The 17065-nt window shown below is 61.2% G+C and overlaps 1 protein-coding gene across 1 annotated transcript in view; it reads right to left on the bottom strand.

The window, feature by feature from the left end:
- Kcnb1 (potassium voltage-gated channel subfamily B member 1) overlaps positions 1–16405 on the bottom strand; it is an 85087-nt gene extending 68682 nt beyond the window's left edge. The window contains exon 1 of the mRNA XM_046433815.2: positions 15694–16405. Within this exon, the coding sequence (XP_046289771.1) occupies positions 15694–16260 (567 nt within the window). The 5' untranslated portion in view covers positions 16261–16405. The remainder of the gene's footprint in view (positions 1–15693) is intronic.
- Between the last annotated feature and the right edge of the window lie 660 nt (positions 16406–17065).

The following is a 17065-nucleotide window of genomic DNA, read 5'->3' as shown; positions in this document are numbered from 1 at the left end:
CAGAGGGGAGCCAGCCATTCCTGAAACAAGAACCTAGCAGCACCCACTGTGTGCTCGGCTCGGCTCTGGACGCCGGGGAGGCAGCGCACAGCCTGACGGAGCCCCTCTCTGCGAAGCTGAGGACGCACAGGGTTGAGGCCCTAGAACCAGAGAGGCACAGACTGTCCCAGGCGGTGACAGCCAGGGAAAGACCAGGCGGTGAAGGCGCGGCGGTGGGGGTGGGTCTGAGCCCGGTGCCAGCGGAAGGATCCAGCCGTGGCTCTTGCCAAACCCCTTGCGCGACAGCCCGGAGCTTGCTCACTGTGGAGAGCTGAGAGATGGTTTCCCGCCCCCTCCGCTGGCTCCTGACAGTGCATTTGTGGTGACCACAGCCACCAGCAACCCTCCCGCAGCCGGTAGCCACAGCCCCGGGATCTCCCTTTGACCCCTGCCCCACGCGTCTGCCCTTCTCTGGGGGACTGCGGTGAGCTCCCCAGGCCCCACCGTTGGCAGGGCCGCCCCCACGGCCTGCTCCAGGGAGGCGTCGCGCAGAGAGCACGGCTCCAGGGTCCTCCGGGGTCCTGCACCTGGGGAGGAGGGGCTGGCCGAGTGGCGGAGGTCTGGGAGCCCTCTGTGGTTTGATCTTCGGGAACTGCTGCCAGGGGCAGGGGTGATGAGGCCCAGCGACCGCAGGAGGGACCAGCCTCACCAGGTGACAAGCAGGGAACAAGAGCGCAGCCCCCAACACGGCATCTGATGGCATCTGCCAGGATTCTGGTCCCGAGCACCACGAAGCACCCTGACTTTGAACCTCAGAATTGCGGCCCTGGACAGGTTCGGACGTCGCCCGCGGGGGCGTCAATCATGAATGGCAAGGCTCCCGCCCACTCCTTGGGCCAACTGTGGATTGAGGGGCCTGGCAGGATGGCGGTGTCCTGACCTCGAACCCCAGAGTTGTGACCTTGAATGGTGGTGTTCCATAACAGCACAGCAGCGCACCAAGCTGCAGAATTCCAACCTGACACAGGATTCCAGTCCGGACCTCCAGGGCCGGGCACCTTGGTGTCCACTGATTGTCTCCAACACCCAAGGTCCCCGTTGGGAAGAGCTGCGCTGCCCTGACCCACGAGGCGCGAACACCGAAGTCCACGGGGAAGCCTCCGCAGTTCCTGCTGTGGGATAAGCCAGTTGCTCCGATGACGATGGAGATGGTAAAAAACAGCAGTGAATCCTGGCACGAGGGTGTGTGTGCCAGGAGCTTGGCTTTGTGCTCCACATCCCTGTCCCATGCAGTCCTCTGGACCACACCGGAGCTTGTCATTCCCAGTTCACAGCCTCGAATTCCCAGGCTCAGAGGCGGCCCAGTTTGCTGGCTCAACAGGCAGCCCTCCTCCGGCCACTGGGTCAGTGGCTGCCGCCCCTCATTGGCTGGTATGTTCCGGATTCACCTGAGAATTTCCCGACTTGCGACTTGCTTGACATCCACCAGGGCATGAGCCGCCTTGAGCTTGGGAGCCTCCTCCAGCTGGGTGGGATGTCACCTGTCCCAGCTGGGTGGGACCTGCACCCTGGGCTGTGCTGTGGCCAGGTGTAAGAAGAGGGCCAGGATGTGAGGACTGATTTTGTGTCAACCCGGCCGTGCCACAGGGCGTCCAGGTCCAACATCTCCAGGGTCTGTGAGTGTCTATGAGTCTTCTGGATGACGTTGGCCAGAAGGTTGCGCCGTCCCGTTGCTGTTGCGCCCCAGCAGCCGGGATGTGGGTGTCCTCCTGCCCCAGGATGGGGATTTCCACCCAGGGCGTCCCTGGGGGCTCAGACTTCAGGACTTGGACTGAATGACACCACCAGCTGCCCTGGGTTCCCACACCAGGGGACTTCTCAGCCCCCATAGTTCCTCACAATAAATCGCATGTGCATATCTCTCTTACTGCTTCTATGTCTCTGGTGAACTTTAACAGAGGACCTGATCTGACTCCCACACCCCATCCCCTCTCATCCCTCAGGTGGAAGGATTCAGAGGCAAGAAACCATCCCCCCTCCATTTCCAGTCTATTGCAGGGATCAAAACCAGAAGCCCCGGGGCCAGGCATGGTGGCACATGCCTGTAATCCCAGCAACCCGAGAGGCTGAGGCTGGAGGACCACGAGTTAAGAGGCCAGCCTCAGCAATTTAGCAAGACTGTGTCTCAAAATAAGAAGGGCTGGGGGCGGGGTGTAGCTCCGTGGTGAAGTGCTTGCCTCGCGTGCAGAAGGCCCTGGGTTTAATCCCAGCGCCACAGAAAGACAAAACAGTGAAGCCCCAAAGCCTGTATGTGGGGCCGGGCATGTCCCCCAAGAGTGTTTAATGTTTTAAAATTACTTCCCAACATTAAAAACTTGGGAGAGCTGACCACAGACCTGCTGCTCCCTGCTGCCCTCTGGGGCAGAGGCTGTGTGAACTGGCCCCCTGGGGCCTGCCGGGGCCTCCTGTCCTCCTGCTGGGTTAACAGAAGCCCCATGTGTGCCCCTCGGCAGGGACCTGCTTTTCCTTTGAGGGATTCTCTGGAGCCGAGGGGTCCTCCTGGCCATCCAGGGCAGGGCTGGCTCCAGGGCGCAGGCCCCCGCTGAGTAGGGAGCCCCTGGCTTGGGACTCTGTGTGGCCATCATCGACGCCCACTGATTTGTGACCAAGAGGCACGTTTTTCGTTGGCGTCCTGCAGATTCCGTCAGCTGGCCCTGCCGCTGGGGCCCTGGGGAAGTCGGCCCGGACCCCGCACACCCCATCCCAGGCCTGTCCCAGTCTGTGGTGGACACCCCTTGGGATGGGCCAATTCTCTCAGCAAGAGATCAGCAAGGGACTTTCTTACAAGGGGGACTTGGGGCAGCTTCCTGGAGGAGAGGAGAGAGAACAAGGGACTCCCCGGGGTACTGTGCATAGTTTCCTGGCCAGTGGAGAATGCGCCATTTGTCCCTCAAAGTGTGGGGGAGTGGGATGGCCAGGGGGGATGGCCATGGGGGAGGCCAAGGGAGCGTCTGGCCTGCAGCCATGCCTTGGTGCGTGAAGAGACCCAAGAGTCCCCGCCATGGAGGACATCAGTGGGGAAGGGGGCGGCGAGGTCTGGGGCAGACCTTGAGAAGGAAGGACCTGCAGGCACCTGGGCGCTGGGCCCGGCCTGTACCACCTGCCGCATGGGTGAGGACAGGGGAGGAAATGGGTCTCCCCTGATCTCGTGCCACAGCATCCCAATTGTGCACCCAGACCAGCCCTCTCCCACGCACCCCGGAAACCAGAGACACAGAGCTGCTTGGCCCTCCTTCCCTCCCTCTCTCACGTCCCTTGGAGTCCCCCTCCTCTGCACCAGGCCCCAGGTGACTTCAGAACACGGATCGGCACAGAGTTCCTGGACAGGGCTGGGAAATCGTGCATGTGAGGCTTTGGGCCTCACATCTGGAAGCAGCCGCGCACATTCCCATAAAACTGCCTCCCCGCCCCCACCCGCTGCAGGATCCAGACGCCAGTAGGGAACGGTCCTCTGAAATGTCCTGCTTCATGGGGGGAGATGACGCCAGCTCAGAAGAAAGCAGAATACAGGAGGGGGTGTGGACGGCACCGGGGAGGTGGACGGAGGCCTGCAGAGGAAAGCTCACTTCTGCAGTGTGGGGCAGAAGTCAAGTTCAGGTTCACGGCCAAGGCCTCCAACACGGCCCGAGGCCCTTTCTGACGGGGCCTGCTGCTCTCTATCAACACACCTTGCTTCTCCTCTGGTGTTCAGTGCCCACCTCCTTCTGGAGGCTGGAGCTCCAGGGCGACGTGGGTTACTTATTTACTTATCCCCCGTCTCTCTCTTCAACCCGTCTTTGGAGGAACCATCTCTTTCCCATTCTCAGTCTCTTGAAAATGTCAGCTCCTGGCATTGACATGTGACCCAGACCTGGCTAATGACGGGTTCAGGGATGGACCGATGAAAATCAGCCTCGATTTTGCTGAGACCATTGAGAAAGAGACCTGCTTCTCCCCAGGAAGGAAGCCTGGGGTTGCAAGAGGCCGTCTTTCCAACCACATTGGCGCAGCCTACTGAGAAACCAACACAGAAGAGCAGCACTTAGGTCCTGATGACATATTTCAGCCCCTGGATCCAGTCTTGCCTGAAGCCTTACCTAACTCAGGGCTTTTAAAAGCCCATTTGAGCTGCATTTCTGTCTGCTGCAAGCGGAAGAATCCTAGAAGGTACACAAAGGCTTCTCAAGTGCCTGGCACTAGCGTCGGCCGCACTAATCCTAGGCGACCCTGAAACAGGCGCACACACCCACAGAAAGGGAGAAGGACCAGAGAGGCCTGGAGGGGAAGCCTACTTTGAGGCTGCAAGGATTGCCCTGGGAATGGGAGGGGACTGAACCAAGTTGCAGTCACTGTTTCAAGGGACATGAAGGATGTGCAATCCTGTCCACAGGGAGGAGATGGAGTCCTGGAGCCGTCAATACACAGATTGATTCAGTCTTGTCATTTCATCCAGAAATACTTAGTATGTGTCTAAAAGGTCAAGATTTTGAAAACGCTATTGCACAGCGGCTCTGCCCGGGCCTGCTCTGCTCGCCGCAGGGCAGTGGGGGTTCTGACGGCGGAGAGCACTCGCGGGCTGGGCCACCCCTCGTACCTCCACCTGCGTCTCTGCTCCCCACAGGCGGCTGCCCGGGGACCCTGGGCTGCCTCTTGGGTACACCTGGCTCTGTGGAGATGCCAAGGCAGGGCTGGCCAAGGCCAAGGCCCGAGGATCATCTGGGCCCTGGGGAGCCATCAGTGGACACCTCGGCTGTTCTCAGAAGCTGCTTGGTCCCAGGTCCGTCACCTGGCAGATGTGGGACCGCTGTAGGTGACATCTCACCCTCAATGTCAGGTTCGGCCGCCGGCCCCAGAGCACAACGAGGGCTCTCTGCAGGAAAGTGGAACTGAGAGGGGCGGGGACACCTCAAGTGTCTAAGTCAGTTCTGCCTCTTCTCTGTGATGAGGGAAAGGCCACCTGTCCCTGCCCAGGGAGCATGAGGGGGACAGGGAAAAGGCAGGTAGAGACAGGAAGGAAACGGGTGGGCCTGGGTGACCCTTGCCTTGTAGTGAGATCCCTCCGATGGGTCACCACAAGGTCAAGTGCATTTGTTCACTTCTGTGCTCAACAAACCTCCACTGACATTTAACAGCAGCAGTGGTGACCGCGAGGACACTCGCCGGGTGCTTCATACAGCAGCCCTGGTTGCTGTGAAGCTCCCCAAATTATAAGTTAGGAAACTGAAGCCCAGAGAAGTTAAGTCATTCCTGAAAGAGCACACAGCGCCCATGGGGCTGAGCAGGGATTTGAACCAGACAAAGGGGCGGCACAGCCTGGGTTTGTGAGCCTTGGTGCCTCTAGGCCGGGCCTGCTCTCCGTCCTCCCAATGGTATGAACGCCAGGCTTCCAGAGCACAGCGGGGGAGCCGTCCACGCTGCTGGAGGGGGCTGCGGGTGTCACAGGGAGGGTTAAGAAGGTGTCCCAGAGGAGGCTGGGGGGAAGCCTGGCCTTGAGGGTGAGAGAGAGGAAGAAAGGGGCGCAAGGCAGAGGAGGGATCAGCTTGGGAAGTTGGGTGCAGCCCTCAGGAAGGAAGGAGAGTCAGGGGCTGCAAAGTTGAGGACAGTGGTCTCTGGGGCCTGGGGAGGAGGTGAGGGTAGAAGGCTTGGCTGGGCCTGAAGAGCAGGCAAGGAGTTGGGGCTCTGTGGGCAGCAGAGGGGCTTTGGATGGGATGGTCAGCACGACCACCTGGCTGCTCTCCAAGGAGGCACTGGTTGGGGAAAAGTGGAGGCAGGGAGGCCAGGGTGAAGGCTCAGGGATCAGAGGAGAGGTCAGAATTCCGTGGTGACCGTGAGGTCCTCTCTCTGGTCTCACCTGCTCCTACTTCCTGCTTCCTCAGGGCTCCAGCCACAACAGCCACTTGAATGTCCAAGAGGGCCGTGGGCACCCCAGGGCCTTAGCACCTGCTGTTCTCTGCACACGACACTCCCCCTCAAGTGTCTGAGCACCCTCCTCCCTCCCTCCCCACGGGTCTCTGCTTAACTGGCACCTTCTGGGTGGGGCCTTTCCTGAGCCCCATGGCCAAGCCCTGCCTAAGCACTGTCCCCGCCCTGCAGCCTTTTCCCAAAGTGCCCCCAAATATACTGATTGAGGTCAGGCACGGTGGCACACGCCTGGAATGCTGTGGCTCGGACGGAGGCTGAGGCAGGAGGGTCGCGAGTTCAGAGCAGCCTCAGCCACTTAGCAAGTCCTAAGGAGCTCAGTGAGACCCTGGCTCTAAGTCAAACACAAACTAGGGCTGGGGACCTGGCTCAGGGGTCGAGAGCCCCCGAGTTCAATCCCTGGTACCCCCCAAAATACACAGATTGGTTCAGTCTTGTCATTTCATCCAGAAATACTCAGTCGCACGGCGGCTCTGCCTGGGCCTGCTCTGCTCGCTGCTCCCCGACTGCAGTAGCCGCTCGGTGGGCGCTAGCACCTCTGTTCTCTGCCCGCCCAGTGCCCAGCATGCAGCAGGAGCATAATAAAGCTCACTGAACGCCTGGACACAACTGGTCGCAACCCAATGGCTCGTGGCCGACTCTGCGGGCCTTTGTTACGGTGACCATCTGGTTCCTGCAGTTCCGCGTGGCCCCGGGGTCGTCAGGCCACTGTACAGAGGAGGAAGCCGAGCCTCGGCCGGGACCAGGGACAGCCGGGCTCCCAGGCCCCTGCGCCTCTACAAGCACCCCACCCCGGCCCCCTGCCCTGCCGGCAGCTCTCGCCCTCTGGCCCCTCCTGGCCCCTCCTGGCCCCGCGGGCCTCTCCACCAGCATCCAGCGAGCAGAGGCCAGGGAGGCTGCAAAACACGCTCGCGCACCGCGGAGGCCATCGGGCCCCAGATGCGGCGGTGCTGGGGCCGGGCAGCTGGGCTCCGGTGGAGGCTCCAGGCCTCCAGGGTGGGCTGAGGACCAGGCTTCCAGCAGCGAACGAGCAATGGCAGGGCAGGTCCTGCGGCCACCAGACCCCTTCTTCTCGTCAGGTGGTGGCACTCTGTCTCCTCCAGGACGGTGTGGCTCCTTCAGTCACGCTGTCCCGCTGCCCAGGGTCCTACTCTGCGGCAGGCACTGAGAGGTGAGAGTGGAGGAACCCGTCAGAGGAAGACGAACAGCAGGTGAGGGCAGTGGACAGTGCAGGGGGTCTTTTAAATGGAGTGTCCCCCTGAGGAGATGGCAGTGGGGCTGGGCTTGATGGATGGGGGAAGCGAGTGTTGCAGCTTCTGTGGGAAAACAGTCCCAGGCAGAGAAGGAGCCTGTGCAAAGGCCCTGGGGCAGGAGGGTGCCTGGTGTGCCTGAGCCCCGGTGAGGAGACCAGGTGAGGAGACCAGCACGGGAGGAACCAAGTGATGGAGTGGGAAACTGGGGGGGAAGGGGCTGGGACACGCCGGGCCACGGGCCCTGTGGGTAGATGCTGGTGAGGACTTGGTTTTTCCGCATCTGAGACGGAGCCACGGAAGGTTTTGACAAGAGAGTGAGCGGCTGGGTGGAGGAGAGATGGCAGTGGGAGGCGGCCTCTGCAGTGGTTCAGGCAGCAGAGGGGCGGCAGGGCAGCGGTGTGTGGTGAGAAGCGGCCACATTCCGGACACCTGTCACTCACACACTTCACTCCCTGCTCTTACCCCACCAGGCTTTCACGGGTGGGAGAGAGGTGGTGAGGCTGTGCTGGGTGGTCACCAGTGACGTCCACAGCAGCTGGCTATGGCCCCTTCCTGCCTGCCCAGCACCGTGCACAGGGTTCCGCACTGTGCTAGCACCCCCGACCTCACCATCCGGGTCGTCCTCCCAGGCTGGGCTTCGCGGCCCGTCCAATGCCTCAGACTCACCCAGGACAAGTGGCCCTGGGAACGGGATGGCCACGTGCACAGGATGGAATCAGCCCTTCCTCACACGGTGCAGAGGCCTGACGTACGACCCAAACTACAAAACCCTCAGAAGAGAACCTGGGGGAAGCCAAACCACTGGCTTTGGCCGTGATTCCTTGGCTCAGGTCAGGAGAGAGAAATCGATGAGCTGACTTGACAGAACTGAGTCCGGCTGGGAGGCCCGGGCGCCGTCCCCAGCCCGGGGAGCAGAGAACACTAAAGCTACTGTGCCTCAAAGGCCACACAACAGGCCCCAAGCCACCTGAAGAACTCGAGGAGGTCTCTGCAGACCACGTGTGATCTGGTGTTTGAAACCAGGTGTGATTCAGACACGTGGTCACATGTGAAGGCGCAGTGACAGCAAGGCCCACTGAGGCCGGTTCAACAGAGAACAAATAAGACGCAAAGGACCGCGAGCAGCTGAAGAGGCTCCTCGCCAGTCGGGTTTCTAATTAAAAGCACAGGAGACTCCGCTTGTGAGCAGGAGGCTGCTGACGAGGATGCGGGGACAGCGTGGCGGGTCCCCGAAGAACTAATGACAGAATCACACGTGCCACTCCCGGAACACACCAGGAAGAACCCAAGCATGGAGCCACTGGTGTGCCCGTGTCCCCAGCAGCATGGGTCACACCAGCCCAACAGGTGGAAGCCACAAGGGCCCACAGGTGACCAAAATGACCAACACGATGTGGGGTGGGTGAGGGACGCTCGGACTCGCAGCACAGAGGCCCTGAGGACACTGCGCTAAGTGAAAAGCCACCAAGGAGCACAGTCAGGCCCCAGGCGTCTCCCAGAGGCGGAAGCCGCGGGCTGAGGGCCAGGCAGCTGTCGTCCATGAGCAAGGCCTTCGGTTTTGTAAGATGGAAGGTTCCGGAGCCGGTGATGGTGCTGGGCCGTACGCTCAAGGGCAATTAGGACAGCAAATCTCGTGTCACTGTATTTTGCCACAATTTTGGGGAGAGTCCCTGGGGGTGGCATTTGGCCTTGGCCTGGCGAGTCTCCCAAGGCCCAGGTGGCCCCGGGTGCACCCGGGAGGAGCAGGCTCCACGCTGGGCCCCATGGCACCCGCTCCCCACTCTCAGAGGAGTGAGGTGCGGGGGGCTCCCATTGCCAGGGGGTGGGATTAACCCAGCTCTTGAGTGTGGGGCTCACACGACCTCATGTCCTCTTTGTGACCTGTGTCACCAGAACTTAAGAATGGGCACCCTGGATATCGGCCTGCGAGTCCTGGCCCCCATCCCACCCACCCCATGTGGAGGCCGGGTGCTGCCTGCCCTGAGCCCCACCTGGCCACATCCACTCTGATCGGAGGCGCCACAATCATGACACCCACAGAGGGACAGGGGACCTATCGTCTCCATCATCCACTAAACGATGCTTGATGCTAACCTGTGTCCCTAGTAGTCCCATCTGGTGGTCTTTGGGGACAAGGTCATTCTCGACCTGGGACCAGGAATACTCTGGTATTCCTGAGGCGGGGGACACTGACAAACCTCTCATCTCCCCCACTTCTCCACGTGAAGCTGGGACGCTAGGGCTGCGTCCAGGAGATGACATCTCATTTCCTGAAGGTCACTGGCACAGCCCAGAGGTCAAAGTCAGGGAGTCCCCGGTGGGCTCTGTGCCAGCCCCCACAGCCGCGTGACCCTGGTCCAGCCTCGGTTTCCACAGCTATGCCACGAGGACCATGCCCTTCCCTACCAGGGTGACTGAGGGAGCTGGATTGAAAGTGGCGTTGAACGTCCTTCTCACCGCGCCAGGCCAGGGCCGGGACCAGAGCCGAGCTGTCGCAGCTGCTGTGTTTACCAGGAGACGAGCTGACGGGGCCCAGCCGGCCCTGCAGCCCCTGCCTTTAAGACAATCCCGAGAGCACATCGGGGGTAAGAGGTCTCCGTGGCCCAGGGGACGGGTCACTGGTTGGTTTTCCAGAACCGGATCCTAACACAAGGACCTGAGTAGATTCTATGGGAAGTGATCCCCGAAAACCTTGGTAGGAGAGCGGGCAGGAGAGGGTGAATGGGGCATGTCACCAGGCGCATAACTGCTGGGGACAGCGAGAACCTTGTCCTGCTGGGGAACCCTGGAGCGGCCTCCTGGTGGCACCCCCGGGCGGAGCTGGGGCACTCACACACTCCTCCGTCAGTCAGGAGCTGCCGGGGGCAGTGGGCCGCTGCCTTGACTGGACTGCAGTGGCCAGAGGAAGGCTCTAGGCTGGCAATAGCACGTGTCGTTTTATAAGAATAATCATATTTTGCAAAGGAGCTTGTTTATCTTGCACGACTGTCAGGAGGATCAAATAAAATGAGAATTAACAACAACAACACAACCTTGCAGTCCCCGAGGTCCTGGGAGAAGCCAGCTCTCTCCCAGGGCTTGGTGCACATTGAGGCCTTTACCTCTGTGGGGCCGGCCACCACCCTCGGCCTGCAGTGCCTGAGGAGCCGCACAGGGAGCTGCGACAGTTTCCCCTGAGCCACGCAGTCAGGGAACAGAAGAGCCAACCCCGAACCTGGGCCGTCCAGCTCTGACCTCAGGGCTCCCACGCAGGACGTCATGAGTGTGCACAGGACACCCAGGGCTGGGTAGGCAGTTGGTGCCTAATGCGTGCTTGTTCTCTTCCAGTTAATTAAGCTCTGGCGAGCCGCTCCCTGGCCCGTTTTTCGCTTCCCAAGCATTTCCACGGCTTCCTGCCCGGGCGCTGGGGCTTCTCCAAGCCCCTGAGAGACCAACTGTCAACGCACGTCCTGGCCAAGTGTCCTGGGGGGACGGAGACCCCTAAGCCTCTGTGGGGTGGTACTAGGGGTCAGAAAGGCCTAGGGCGAGCCCTGGACCTTTCACTGATTTGCCATGTGACCCAGGTAGGTCACGGAAGCACCTGGGGCCTCCGGGTGTCCCTGATCAAATGACATAATGGGTTTATGGAGCCTGGCTTCAAAACCCCCACAGGCCATCCCAAGTCACCCTTGGGACAGCCCTGGGGGCGGGTTTGTCATCTCTCCCGTTTACATCTCTCCCAGGGCTGGGTGACCCACAGCCAGCCTTCTGAATGTCTGCCAGATCGTCCCCCAAACACAAACAGCCATCTGGGACGTGCGGGGCCAGCAAGAGCCTCGGCTGGATGACTCAGAGCCCCAGGGTCCCCTCATTTTTCCTGAGAATCATGCATGAACCCCCGGCTCAGGCCAAGGAGGCCGCAGCCTTACAAGAAGCAGAGAACCCCAAAGGACCACGGACAGTGACCCCACAGTCGGCACCAGGGCACGTCGGCTGCCAAGAGGAGTTGGGGAGGACCTGCGAGCACGCTGCGGCCCGCGAGGGCTCCCGAGGGCCAGGCCCCGGGGGAACGGCTTTAGGTGGACTTTTTTTCTCTAAATGGCCCCAGTGGCTGCCTCTCTAATTCCCACTTCACGGGTAGGAAACTGAGACGCAGAGGAGGAGAGGGACTTGTCCAAAGTCACCCTCCTGGGAAGAGGAGTTGTCCTCAGAGCTGATGTGGGTGGACCCAGGCCACCACAGGACACCGTCCCTGAGCACGACTCCCACCTTTAAGTAGAACAACAGAGGTTCCGACCCAGGCGCTCCCTAGTTCCAAGTTCCACTCACGTCTGAAATCTCAGTGCCCCGTCCCCGCAGCCCCGAGGTGGCAGGGGCTCAGGGCATGAGCTCAGGGAGCTTAAACGCCCTGCCCCAGTTTCCAGGGCTCAGGAGCACAGGCTTGGGGACCAGAGGGACGTGGACACACCCGGCTTTGCCGCTCGCACTCTCTGATGAGCGTTTACTGACCGCTGAGCTGAGCGAGCCGGGCGAGTGGCCTCCGCTCCCGGAGCCGCCGTTTCCTCTCCTGCAGAAGGGTCTTGGCATCACGGATCAAACTCTGCCTTCCCTTGCCTGGAAGAGCTCGAGGCCTGCTTTCCCAGTTTCCCCTACAGCTAAAGCACGAGCCTGCGGCCTGATCCTGGTCAACAGGATTGTCACGAAAGTCTGCTAGGATGCTCCGGGGAAAGATCTCCCCCCAAGGAAAAACAGTGGAGAAAATGCCCCTCTTCCTGGGTAGGACATCATTGGGTCTCCATTTGAGGACTAGAACTGGGCAGCCATCTTGTGATGTGAGGCTTCCAGCTGAGGACCAAGTCATTGGCAGGGGTTGGAGTAGAGTCTAGAACCCTGAGGGCATCGTGGAGCCAACAACTCCGCCCTACCCCAGTCACCCTGGAAAGTGGGCTACACGGGATGGGATGGTTCACCTCCTCTTTCCTATGGAAGCCGCCTGGACTTTTCCATTCTGTTACTTACAGCCCAGAGCAGCCCTGCTGGACAAAGCACCTGATCAGCTCGCTGGAAGGATTTCGGTGAGACAGCGCACACGAAGTCCCCTGACCGAGCCCGGCACCATCAACAGAAGCTACTCTAGAAACCTGGGCCTTCCAGAGAAGGCAGACACTCAGGGCCAGTCCAGGGGTGCCCCTCGCTCCACCGAGAGAAGCCTACAGTTCTCCCAGAAAGCCCAAGTCCAATGGCGGCCCAGCACCTCTACAGGGACACCGGGTGGGGCTGACCCCCTCCACACAGGAACCAGTCAAGCCGCCTTCTGCCTAATGGGTTTTGATTTTTGCTCCCCTGACAGAGCAGCGGAGGCCTGTGCTCTTGTTTGCTCGAGTTGCCAGAACATCCCATCAATTATTAACGCTCGGCTCTGCCTTCCTGGTCCTGCGGGCAGAAGGAGTGGGTCTGGGGCCACCCAGCCCACCGGGCCCAGAAGGACTCTGCTCTCCTCACCCCAACACCACCTGCTCTGCCAGGTGCTGAGCTGAACCTCGACAGTGTAGAGGCTGCGAGCTGGGCCTCCACTTCACAGGTGGGGGGTGGGGGGAAGGTAGGTGAGGTGGGGGAGGGGAAGGGGGAGGGAAGGTGGGTGGGGGAGGGGAAGGTGGGGGTTGGGGGTGGGGGCGGGGGGGGGGCTGAGAGGGTTGAAGAAACCGCCCAAGGTCCGAGGCTGGGGAGATGGCGGAGCTGGCCTAGAGAGAGGGTCTGTCCTTGTCCTTCAACTGGGACATGTGGCCACGTCTGCACCTCACAGCCCCCTGGGAATGACCCCCCACTTGTCGTCTCCCTTTGTGGCCTCTGAGAAAGGCCGTGGTCCTCCCTGTTGTGACAGGCCAGGCGTCCCACCTGGGGGGCTGAGGCAGGCCAAATGCCGATGACCGTGGAGGCCAAAGGCCCAGAGGACACGCTCGCCCACAGGCGGGCAGTGAGGTCGGCAGGTTCCCAGACCCGAGACGGCGGCGGCCATCTGTGCACTCCCCACCATTCGCTCACTCACTCACTCACTCCCAGGCAGCTCCTTGGAGCAGCTCTTTGGAGCACCTCTGGGCCAGGCACCGCGACGCCCGCTGGGAACCAGGCGGTGCATGGACTCCACGGCGCTCACACTCCTGTGAGTGTGAAACAGACACACGGGAAGCAAACACGATTCAAAGGTGCACAAGGCCCAGGCAGGAAAGACACAGCATGGTGCGGCCGAGTGAGGGGAGGGGCCTCGATGGACAGGAGTCAAGAAAGGCCTTCTGTGGCCACTGCTCAAGTGGGGAATGAGGGCCAACAGCTGGCTGTGGGACAGGCTGGGGCAGCGCATCACAGGCAGCGGGAGCAGCAGGTGCAAAGGCCCTGAGGTAGGATAAGGCCTGGCCTGGGTGGGAACAGCAAGGAGGTCAGTGGGACCAGAATTGAATGGACTAGAGGAGAATGGAGGACATGAGCTCAGAAAGGTCCCGAGGAGCAGACTCTATAGGCCCTCGAATGCCGTGACGGAGTCTCGATTTTATTCTGAATAGCTGGGAAACCTCGGGAGGATTTTAAATAGATGAATAATGTGATCCAATTTACATTTTGAAAAGTTCACTTTGGTGGTTGTGTGGGGAATGGCTTGCAGGGGGCAAACGGGGAAGCAGGGAAACCGGGGAGGAGGCTGAGGTACTTAATCGTGTGGAAGGAACAGGGTGTTCAAAGTCACACTTGGGTTTGAATTTCTGGTTACTCCTCTTAGCCTGCTGTGTGACCTTAGGCAAGTTACTTCGTCTTTCTGAGCCCCACTATGTGTTAGGTATTTGCTCAATGGCAGTCAGGAACCTACACTAGAGACAGTGAGCCTGTCCACCTTCCTTACTTCAGCCCTGGCTGCAGAAAATCCTAGACGGTCCATCTGCCAGGAATGTGAACTGACAGCCCAGTCTGGGATCATGGAGAGGTCACAGAGCTCGTCCCCGTGGTGAGCGGATTAACCCGAGGGAGAGGAGAGGCTGCCTGTACCCAAACATTGCCTCCTGAAGCCGGAGCGCCTGCGCCCTGCCAGATGGCCACACCAACGTGCCCTTTGCCTGCTTCTTCACAAGAGGGAGGGCACCGCCCATTTCCTGCCCCTTGATCTCCCGTCTTGGGACAGCGGGGAGGAGGGAGCGCGTGCTGGCACCTCCAGGATGTGCAGTGGTGGGACCTGTGTCAGGCCTGGAAATAGCAAAATAAGTCTGTTGATCCTAAGCCGGTTAGGGGCCGGGGCCTCTGTGCTCAGAGGGAGGCTTTCTGGACACGAAACCCGGGGGCAGGATTATGGCCAGCGGCCGCCCACAGCTTCCGGGGGGAAGCCAGGTCTGGGAACCTCCCTGTCCTTTTTAGGGTCCATGGGCAAGGCTCCTTCCGCCTTCCTAGGGGCCGCCCTCTCCCACGGTGTCTCCTGGGGCAGCCAGACCTGGGAAAGGACCTACACAGTCCCCTTCAGACCAGGGGCCAGTGAGGCGCTGAGTGACCCCAGGCTGAGAGCCTAGGCTGGATGGCCCCCCAGCTCATAAGTCACAGCTGAACGCAGGACGTCCCCTCCCCCTTTCCTTGTGCCATGAATCTGTTTTCCTGCCCCCCCCCCCAGGAGTGCATCATCTTCTCCCAAACCAACCCTGCTGGATCTCACCATCAACCTCTCTCTCTCCTGGACCCCCGTAGTCATGAGCACACTGTGATCATCTACCCCTACGCCCAGCCCGCCGGCCACATGAGGACAGGCCCCAATTCTCCAGGCACCCTGAATCCCCGCCAGACTCAGATGAGCTGCCCAGCAGCCGGTCACCACATGCCCTGCCCTGGCTCCTGCCCCTGCCCCCGCCATTCCCAGTTCCTTCGACTTCCACCGTCACCAGGCAGCCCCCTCCTCCAGCAGCCAAGGCACCTTTACACGCTGCATCAAACCACTACGGGAAGAAACTCACCCAACCCAGAAATGAAGAAAGAGCCAGCAGCCCTGTCCACAGGCCCACGCCAGCGGCGGGCACGGTATCGTCCACCCACCCCTCAGTGTCCCTTTGCCGCGTTTTCCTTACTTCTGCTGAGACTACCCGGCAGAATCTCGGCACCCTCTAACACACCTGGCAGCTGCTTTTATTTCTTCCTGGGGCAAGAGGGGTTGCCCAGAGCTGCCCTCTCCAGCCTGGGCTTGGGACTTCAGGGAACCAGACCCAGCTCTGCCCCGGCCCAGCAAGCTCCATTTCCTTCCGCCCCGGCTTTCTGGCTGTGGCTCTTTGTAAACCCTGTGAATCACTTCCCCCAACAAGGTGGGCCGACACAGCACTGAAACATCAAAGGTCAGGCCATCCGCGCCCTTAGGAGGAGTCAGAGGGTGTTGGTCCTCACCCCTGGGGCGCGGCCAGAGCCCCTCTCTTACTGGGCTTCATCGTGGCGAATGCCGCGGAGTCCCCAGTCATGGCCCTGGCCTGGGTTGAGCGCCCAGGCCCCCAGCCCCGGACCCCGGCCTCACCTTGGCCGCCACGGAGGAGTTGGGCTTCTCCAGCAGGTCCCAGAGCTTCTTCCTCTTCTCGGCGCAGCACGTGTTGTCGAACTCCTCGCCCTCGCGCTCGCGCAGCGTCTCGGCCTCCCGCTTGAGCTCCTCGTTCATCTGCTCCTTCTTCTGGTGGTAGCGGGCCTGGCAGCAGGACTCCAGGTAGATCTCGTCGATGCCCCAGTAGTCCAGCTCCTGGCTGAAGCTCAGCGCGCACATCTCCTCCATCATGTGCAGCCGCCCGGTGCGGTAGAAGTTGAGGATGGAGGTGAAGGCGCCCGGGTGGCGGTCGAAGAAGTACTCGTTGTCGTCGAGGCTGTAGTCGTCGCACACCTCCAGCAGCGAGTCGTGGGTGTTGCAGTCCCGGAGCTTGCCCAGCCGCGTGCGGGGCAGGCGGTCCAGGGTGCGCCAGAGCACCTCGTGCGCCAGCCCCCCGACGTTGAGGCGGACGCGCCGCGAGCACGCCTTGCTCCGCACGATCTCCATGGGCTCGGGCGGCAGCGAGCTGGTGGAGCGGGAGCCATGCTTCGTCATGCCCGCCGGCATCGCTGGTCCGGCCGCCCCCGCCCCCCCTGCCCCCCCAGGCCGCTGTCACTGGACGGCAAGGCCCTCTGCCGCGGGGGAGGGGGGCAGGGAGCGCTGTGGGCTGCTGGGGTGCAGGGGTTCGCGCGGGCGGGCGTCACGGCCGCCTTCTCACCTCCATCCCGACGGCTGCAAGGCAGAAAGCGAAAGCGGACGCGGGTCAGCAAACCCGGAGCTGGGCATGGCTCCTCCCCGCCTTTCCGCTGGGGTCCCCGCAGACCTTGACCTTCGAGGTTTAAGCGGCTCAAGGGGGTAGGACGGCTGGACGCTGTCCCTCCCGCCGGTGCTGAAGTCCGCCCCACCCCATGGATGGAGGGAGGGGCCGCCCTTGGGGCGGGGAGAGAGCCCCAGAAGGAGCCCCTGGACCCCCGGAAGCCCTACCCTGGGCTTCCGCGGCCCTGGAGCGACCTAGCCACTCGGGGCGCTGTCCGCCCCGTCGAGTGCTGAAACTCCCTTCCCTGTGGGTCTCTCGTTTGAGTCCCGAACCTGGCCCCGCAATGTGGAGGGAGGGGAACAGCATGAAAAACTTTGTTCCTTCCTTCCTTCCTTTTTAAAATGACTTCTCATCTTCCACCTTCCTTTGCTGGAGATAACCAGGATGGGGGCAGGGGAATGGCAGTGGGTTTGCTTTTTCTAAATCTTTAAAGATCTCGGGGAGATTCTGGGGACTTCCAGATGCCCACCTGTCAGAGGTCACCGTGGGCAGCGTGTTCACCTGTCCCTCTGCCCCGGAGCGACCCCTCTGCACATATCACCGGGGCACCTCGGG

Source organism: Marmota monax, unplaced genomic scaffold, assembly GCF_021218885.2.
Source record: "Marmota monax isolate L192 unplaced genomic scaffold, Marmota_monax_Labrador192_F-V1.1 WCK01_AAM20220418_F8-fsc00014, whole genome shotgun sequence".
Classification (NCBI taxonomy): Eukaryota; Metazoa; Chordata; class Mammalia; order Rodentia; family Sciuridae; genus Marmota; species Marmota monax.
This window is presented reverse-complemented; position numbering and strand designations above follow the sequence as displayed.